Here is a 9,462-nt window from a genome sequence, read left to right on the forward strand (position 1 = left end):
CTAGCATACATTCCCACACCCAAAGCGAGGTTTCTCACTCCCCCCTTACCTCGATAAACAGGGGTTGAAACTGAAGCAGGATCTCCTCCTCTGGGTTCCCCTTGGTCTCCAGAAAGTGTAGAAGAAAAAGGTCAAAAGTGAAAAAATGCGTTTTTCTAGAGCGCCGGAACGCATTTATAGGCATCAGGATTTGGCCAAAACGGTCCGTTCCGAATCCGGAACGGCCCATTCTGGGCACATAGAACATGTGCAAAAGCCTCTCCCAGAACGGCCCGTTCCAAAACCAGAATGGCCCGTTCTGAGTCAATACTTTAGTCTTTAAAACCACATCCGGAACGGCCCGTTCCCAGAGTGGAATGACCCGTTCTGGGTTGAAATTTTACCCATGAATGCTCGAGTTGGAACAGCCCGTTTCCAAAGTGGAACGGCCCGTTCCGGAGCTATGAAAATCCAGAATTAGTAATTAATAAATAAATAATATATATATATATATATATATATATATATATCTCAAATTAAAATAAAATATCGATACAATTTAAAACATGATTTTCTTCAAATAATAATTATAACAAAATATCATAATTAATAATATTATACAAAATAATTTTCATAAATGATTATTAATAAAAACCTTTAAAAATTCAATCAAACCCATTTAATTAATCAAAATAATTATAAGAAAATAATCTTCATAAATACAAAAATAAATAATAATTATTCATAGTATTAGTAGAAAAATTCAGGATGTTACACTTACATCTATCTTATTAATTTCATTCATATAATAATCATGCTCTATTTTTCTATATGCTTTTACAACATTCCATATCAAATATTTATACATATTCCTTTTAAAGCCAACATTTTTGAAATTATTATTCATATGCCTAACACAAAATCTATGATGTGCATTTGGCATAATTTTTTTAAACATCACAACTAAGCCCTACTCAAAATAAATAAATCATTAAAATCTAATTATTCAAGTCAATAAATAATAGTTAATGTAATGAAGTTTATTAAATTTTACCTTTTGTTGGTTAGACATGAATGCCCAACCCATTTCTTCAACACCACTAATGTCTTCAATCAACAATGTGAGAAACCATCTCCAAGACTCTTTGTTTTCTATTTCAACAATTTACCAAGAAATAGGAAACACATTATCATTAGCATCTTTACCAATAACACATAATAATTGCCCTTTGAACTTGATGGAATCCATCCACCCCAATTAAGTTTCTACACCTAGCCAACAATCCTTTTTGGGAAGCATCAAGATACATGTAAAACCTTTGGAATTGATGCCCTTTTATTTTTATCATCATAGTACTACCATTGGTCTCTCTAACAACTATAACATATCTCTATAATTTCCTAAGTTGTTTGTCCTCATCACAATAGATTATCTTTAAAGCCAAAGTTTTGGCATGATATGCTTTGAAAATTAATATAATAACTTTATGGTCATTTTTTGTAAAACATATTTTAAACCAGTAACTTCCCAATTTGGCAAATCCCTAAATTTTTCCAAATATTTATTTGCAATCCACTTTGTTGTCACTCTTGTTTTCATAATGTCTTCCACATTGATGAATTGGATTAAAACTCTTAATTTGGAAACTTGAATCGTCTAGTATGGAAGAAGCATGAATTCTCCATCCATATTTATCCTTGCATATAGTTAGTGACTTTTTTCTTATATTTATGAATATACTTAATATCATAATCTTTCTTAATGGTCAACTTCATAAGAGTCTTCCTAAACATGACATTGGAATCAAACTTCATCCTCTTCACAAGCTTTATGTTCCCATCCAAATCATTTTTTTCATTAAACTAAGGCCATTTTGGCATGCCTTCATCATCTAAACTATCACTCTCGTTTAGGTCAACCAATTCATCACTATTATCATAATCAAAGACATGTTCAACATTCTTTAAACATTCATATTATCTTACATGTCTTATATAAGCCTCACCAAGTGTAAATTTTTTGTACATCCAATTATTCACTTGTTTTTATCAACATTTGATCTCTTATAGAGTCATATATGTCATGTTCTTCATCCTCATAGATATTCACAAAGTTCTCCAACTCTTCACTATCATTTTTATATTCTTCTATATAGTCTATATCTTTTTATTCACCACCACTTATTGCATGTACTTCAATTGGTACCTCAATCAAATTAACATTGATCACTTCCTTAGAAATCATATTAGATATATCTTTAGCACTATGATCAATAGATGGAGCTTCATTAATAACTTTAGTTAAATTGATTTCATCCTCAACATAAATCTTCAACATTTTTCTGCCACCAGTTTTCATTATCTTCACAATTTTTAACATGTGTTTTTTAGTTATCATGCCTTTTAACACATCAAAATCCTCATCATCAAAATAATAGCAAGAATCCATATTTTTATACCCATACTTTGCTACTTCATTGACAAAGTCAATCATGGACAAATGGTCAGTACCATTCTCAAATTTCCACCAATATGTATCTCCACGTCAATGTAGTAAAACGTTGCAAATAAATTTAAAATTATATTATACTTTGATTATAAAAAATTATACCTAATTCCTAAGTTAATTTCTTGATCATACAATAATTTTCCATACAATCTAATTATACCTAATTCCTAAATGATATATATGATTTGAAAATTAACAATCTAATACCTAACATGCCATACAATAACCACAAACTTAACAAAGAAGACCCACCACATGAATTTTCCATTACCTAAACTTAGACCACCCGTGATATAACTTTAGAAAAGAAATAAAAAAATCAATGATATTGGACAAAAACTAACCAGTGTAGTGCATCATAGTAAAAGAAAAAATTGTCCGTGAAATGCCATAGCACCACGGTTAAGTCAAAAAATGGAAACTTTGACTACACAATATTTACATGTGTGTGAGCAATGTAACTAGTTTTTAGGGTTTTCTCTCTATCTCTCTCTCACACTCTCTCACTCACTCTCTATTTTTCATTGTGATTATGTGTTTACAACTTACTTAATTTAAATCTACAGTATAGATTTAAAATTATTTATTCCATTAATTATTTAACAAAAAGTTAACAAAAATACCTGTTGAAACAATCATAAAAGTTTAAGTATTAATTGGGACAACATAATGATTGAATGTGTCTATTTGATAAAAATAAAAAAATCAAAGCTCAGAGTGCTTACATGCTCTTTTCCCATAAAACTATAAAATAATGTATCTTTATTTTTAGATATCAGTAGAAGAAAAAAAATTAAAATCATGCTTTCTTTTGTATGTTTCTTTCGTATATTAAAAATTTAAAAAGATGATGAATGAAGAAGAATTACAAAATTAAAAGATTTTGATAACTATATGATTATTAAATTCATTATAATGACTGGTAATTGGTCATTTTTAAGATTGTATTTTTATAACAAAAAAAATCATATTCATTACCATAATATTTTGACATTTTTTTTCATGGTTATGCATGTAATTTTAGTTAATTTGTTGTATGAAAATTGGCATAAATAATGATATTGTGCATTAATATATAATTTATTTGCATCTTATTTTCTTTGAAAACATTTTTAGAAATAAAAATTTAAAATATTTTATTATATTATTTTATTATTCTTAAAGGATACATGTACATTGTACTAGTATAGTAAAATATAAACAATCATCTTGTAAAAATAACTCATCAATAATACTCTTACAAAATGGGTGATATGTTCACACAACGACATATATCAACCCTAATACAATCATAATTAGGTATCCCATTTGTATATTTGCAACAACACTAACATGTAAAAAGATACAAAGAATAAGGAAATGAACTTAAGTAAAGAAGTAGATCAAAGGAGAAAAACAATTCATTAATGAGTACTTCATTTTCATACTAGTATAAATGTATTTAATATCATTTATTTCAATTAATAATTAAAAATAAAAAACTTCATTAAATTAATTCAATGATATATTAGATTTTAAATGCATTAATAATAAGAACATATAGATAAATTTAAAATTTTAATTCATTAATATTAATAATACATATAGTTTATATAAAGTAGCGAATGGAGAGGTGGAAAAAGAGAGGATGACAAAATATTATTTTTCGAAATAAAACATATTTAAAAAAAGAATACATTAAAATATATATATATATATACTAAGTTTTTTTAAAAGAATATATTTATTAATTTATTAATGTGAACAATGAATACATTCTTATTTTTAGTATGTTCTATTGTGTTGTACTTAGAAAATAAAATAAAAATATTGTTATAAAGATAATCTCAAAGAATCTGTGAACTTAACCTCCTCCATTTGTTTAGGAGAGTATGAATCTGACCTTTGCCTCCTTATTGACTATCTCAATCTCTTTCATGTTTCTCGAATTAGCTAAAATTAGTGAGGAGTGGAATTTCTCTCTCATTTTGTTCATCTTTTCCATTTTATTTTTTTCTATTGCAAACTCTAATTTCCAAATCACATTTTCTCTACTTATTTCTCCCTAACTTTCTTCTATCGCGCTAAATCCACTTCATCTTGCAACAACACATTGTTATCTCTATCAATGATCCATTTGGCCATACTCCACTTGGTGTTTTTCCTCATTTTTCTCTTTTCCTTTCATAAAAATCTCCCATCTTTCCTTTCTCTTTTTTTGACAATCAATTCATGCGTTGGAGGTGCGTGTTTTTTTCATTTCATTCAACCCAATTAGAAAAATTTGAGAACCTAGGCATTACATGTTAATGGATGTTGTTCTTTCTAATATGTGTTATTTGTTTTAAGGTGTGTGTTTTTTTTGTTATAATTGTTCTCCAAGAAGAAAAAAATGGCTTTTGATTCTTATGGGGAATCGAGCTTCTTAATTCCACAGGAGAAGGGTTTGTGCCCCTTAATTGGGTCAGTGTTGGATGGCTATTTGATCAAGAATTGTGATCATTTTGGCCATTGCAGCTTGTGTGGTTTTAATGAGAATCTAGAAGGAGAGACATATTTTGAAACGATCAATGGTTTGTTATGTGATTTGGATGATGTAGAGGAAGTGGTAGTTAATGATGATGTTGTTGACCGATTGCCAATGGATCCTTTTGGAATGAACATTGAATCCACCCTCACAAAATTCTCAGATTGGATTCAGGATTTGGAATGGGGTTTTCGACCAGAGTATGGAGAGTTTGGGGTGGACGAAACACATGAAATTATTCGTGATCATGATGATCTTCACTTTTTAGGCTTGAGTTGGGCTTGGAATGGCCATGAGAATTTGCAACCTCAGAAGGATGGTGCTGAAGGGAGTGATATGTCAAGTTTAGGTTGTGATTCCAATGGATATCAAAATTTTGATTGGGTGTTTGATGAGAGCATTTTGGCTGAGGAAAGTGCAAGGGGTTTTTTGAGTATTACTCATGGGGAATATTGGGTTCAAGGTTGGGAAGCCAAGGAATCTCAAAATTGTAACAAAATTGAATTGGATACTGAAGAAGGTGTTGCACATGATGCTTTGTTTTTTGTGTTGGGTTATCTAGGTGTGAAAGACCTTCTTTCCATTGAACAGGTTAGTAGATCATTATGTGATGCTGTTAGAGGTGATTCTTTGTTATGGAGGATTGTGCAAATTGATCAACCATTAAACGAAAGGATTACAGATGATACACTTGTTAAATTAACCAACAGGGCTCAAGGTACACTTCAATGTTTGACCTTAGTGAACTGCTTATGGATCACTGATAGCGGTTTGGGACGCATTTTACAAAGTAACCCAAGATTGATAAAGGTTAGTATTCGTAACATGATCCAAAATATAGCATGTTCATATTTATTATCTAAAGATAAATTGTAGCTATGGTTTCATTGTGACCCTTGATGGTGTGGGACATTGCAAATAAATATGGCCAATAAGGTCACAATTGCAATTGCACTGAGGTTGCAAAAAGACTAAAAGCCTTGAAGTTGCTACCATAATTACAATAGTTTTTAAAACCATAGGACTCTTCATCACTTGCTTGAAGATTTCTTTCTTTCTTTTTTACTTAAGGATTTATGCTAGGTTGTTGAGTCATGTTTAATATTATTAATATCTCATTTATATCAAAGACTATACCCAAAATATATGTTTAAGAGCTATCATCTTTGTAAGTGTGGTGCTTGTATAGTTTAGGTTTCATGTTGCGAATATTGTGTATTTATTTGTTGCAAGTATAATGATGCTAATATACAATATTCTATAATGTCATGACCAATCAATTCTTTATTGGATTGTTATGTTTACTTTAGCTTGATATAAGAAACATAAAGATGAATGTGCTACTGTGCAAATATACTCTTAGTAGTTGGACTGTAACTAAAAAGTGAATTGGTGATCAGCCCACCACATCCTTTGCAATGTTTATAAAAGCATATCTTTGTTTAAGTACACGAGGTTTTTTTTTTGGTGAAATGTACATGAGGTTTTTATATCTTGATTTATATTGAAATGATATTATAATTATGTTTTCATGTGTATGTATTTTAAAAGTGATAAATTTGTGTGTACCATTTTCAGCTAAGTGTGCCAGATTGTATTAGACTCACAATTGAGGGCATCTTATCCAACCTAAGGGCTCTAAAGTCATTTGGAAAACCTTGTATAAAACACTTACGAATTGGTGGGCTTGCTGGTGTGTGTCATGTGAATGACCAACAATTTGAAGAGTTGAATGAATTACTGGATGCAAACAAGCATTTACATCGGGGAGAGCAAAAGCCACAATTCTATGGTGGAGTGTATTCACATATCATATGCGAGGATGATCGTGTGATTGACATAGAGGTGTGTCCAAGATGTAAGAAACTAAGACCTGTTTATGATTGCCCAGCCGAGAGTTGTCAGCAAAAGCTTCAGAATGCTCAAATGTGTAGGGGTTGCACAATATGCATAGCACGTTGCATTCATTGTGGGAGATGCATTAAGGACTTTGATTATGAAGAGACGTTTTGTTTGGACTTACTTTGTTTGAATTGTTGGAATCAATTCTTGCATTGTTCAGAGAAAAAGGAAAAAGAAGCTACAAAATGTACTATTATTAGTCAGAGGACCATGTATCGATTTTGTCTCTATGGCTAGTGGAAGTTTGTGTGGTCTTTTGACAAACATGGGATTAGAACATGCACATTTGGTTGTCTGACTTTTGATGTGCAAAGTGAGCTGAGTATGCATGGTATAACATTTGGTTGCGGAGGTATTATAACTACTCAACAGTTGAGCTTCAATTGTATAATGCGTAGTTGAGCTTTTCTAAATTGTGATAAGGAAGAGGAGAAAAATATTTGGATAGAAAAAATAATTAAGATTGATTAAGAAAAACAAAAAAAAAAGATAAACAAAAAAGAAGGAAGGGAAGGTGGTTCTCATGTATAACATTTTTAATCCAAGAGCAGCTTTATTGTATGATGCCTTCTGTGGTGTAACTAATGTTCAGTTCACTATAGTGAAGAATGCTTAGTTATTCTTGATTTAATGGTGTGGCAATGTGTATATATTTTTTCAAGCATGAGTGAGCTTGTGACATAGCCCCACTACCTCCTCCAGGCAACAATGAAATTGAGTTCATTAAGGTGAGAATAACAATGTTATTTTCTTGATGTTTAATGTAATGGTGATGCCAAAGAAGGGCATATGTTGGTGCTCGCGATGGATCTTTTATCAAGGTTTTACTGTGTCAAGGAAAATGTTATCATTATTGGCTAATAATGTTCTATGTTGATTGTTACATCTTAAGGAGAAGCTGCATTGTTAGGCATAATGGCTTGACATATTTGGGGTTCTCGGAGAATAATATGAAGTTTTTTTCAGGTTAATGGCTGAAGTAATAAATCAAGTTCAACCATTTTATATGATGACTACACACTTTCTATTTTTTTGGCTAGATTTGTGATCTATCAATACACCATTGGTTTATCAAGTACTATGATAAGTAATAAGCTTATTGTTCCATTGATGTAAGATTCCCTCCAATAAAAAGGAGAAAAAAAATAAAAATGTTTTTTTTACCCTATTTTGAGTCAATGTAAACACTTGTTTATAGAAATTGAGACATTATCCTTTTTGATAAAAACAATTGATGTTTGTCTCTTTATGATAATGAGAAGGGAATAAAATTATTTGTTAGTTACATTGTTTATTTATTTTTTATTTAGGAGTTTTTGCTTTTCACACCAACTCCTTGTCTTTTACCTTAATCTATTGTCCTCTTTTGATTCATGTGCGGTTAATATACAATATGAGATATGATATTTCTTTTCTCTACAACGTACAAGTAGGAAGTATTGTAATATATCATCTTTTTATTTTCCATCTTCATCAACTCATGGATTTAGTAGGGAAAACTATGTATGTATGTTTGTTCTACCCTTTTGTTCAAATATTCAATACTTTTGTTTGATGATCATATGAATATCAATAGTGTGTACCAAGCATACAAGATTATCTTGTTATTTGTCATTGCATGATTTTATTATGAAAATTTGGAAGCATATATGCTACATTTATCTTTTGCATAAGCAGATTATGAAAATTGGACAATGTTACAATGTTTGACATTGATGTAAGCTTTTAGATGTCACACATTAAAAATATATTATATACTTTTGAATTTTAATATATACTAGTTTTTTTTATGCAATTTGCTTTTGTTTTATGTTTCTTATAAGTGGAGAATGATACTTGCCTAAAATTCAAATGTGTTTTAAGTGTATTTGTATATAAGAGTTTATCTTCCATAATGTAACTTATATGAGATGCTACACATAATATTTTATAATTTTTACACTCTTATAATAATGTCATAACATCAAGTACATTAAACAACTCAAGTAATTTTTGTCTCTTATTCGATAGCTCTCGAAAGTTTCTAGAATAGATCTACAATTTTCTTCTAAAGCATTTATATGCCATTAAAATATAAGTGAGACTAAAAAAATATGAAACAACAATTGTTTCATTTAGTAATCTATTATTTTCTCAATTGTTCTCCAATAGTTTGAGTAACTATATAAGTTGTTGGTACGTAAAGTGAGATAACAACTCTCATTAGAATTGACCTAAAAAAAACTCAAATTCTATTTGAAAATTTAATTTAAAATTCTAAAATATGAATTGAAGTGAGAAACTTCAATATATTATAATTGATAGAATTTAGTATTTGAATTATGAGAAGTTTATATTCATTGTTCAAAGGAGTAGTGAAATAAGTTACATTTTGCAACAATATATTTGTGAATGTACGTAAAAGATGGTGAATCTCATAAATGAAAAACTGCATATTGGATCCTTTTGGTATATAATTTTTCTCAACATGTTAAAAATTAAAACTTAATTTCATAAGTGCGAGAATCCGCAATAACTATAAGAATTTGATAATTTACAATCATTCCTAATGATCCCTTTCATTTTA

General features: G+C 29.8%; 1 protein-coding gene across 1 annotated transcript; it reads left to right on the forward strand.

The window, feature by feature from the left end:
• Positions 1-4,242: 4,242 nt before the first annotated feature.
• On the forward strand, positions 4,243-8,604 carry LOC109810096 (F-box protein SKIP14-like). The gene is made up of 2 exons (XM_020373482.3): positions 4,243-5,804; positions 6,573-8,604. The coding sequence occupies exons 1-2, from the start codon at positions 4,860-4,862 to the stop codon at positions 7,131-7,133; spliced, it is 1,506 nt and encodes a 501-aa protein (XP_020229071.2). The 5' UTR covers positions 4,243-4,859; the 3' UTR covers positions 7,134-8,604.
• The last annotated feature ends 858 nt before the right edge of the window (positions 8,605-9,462 follow it).

Source organism: Cajanus cajan, chromosome 2 (genome assembly GCF_000230855.2).
Source record: "Cajanus cajan strain Asha chromosome 2, NIPB_CcT2T_4, whole genome shotgun sequence".
NCBI classification, from domain to species: domain Eukaryota; kingdom Viridiplantae; phylum Streptophyta; class Magnoliopsida; order Fabales; family Fabaceae; genus Cajanus; species Cajanus cajan.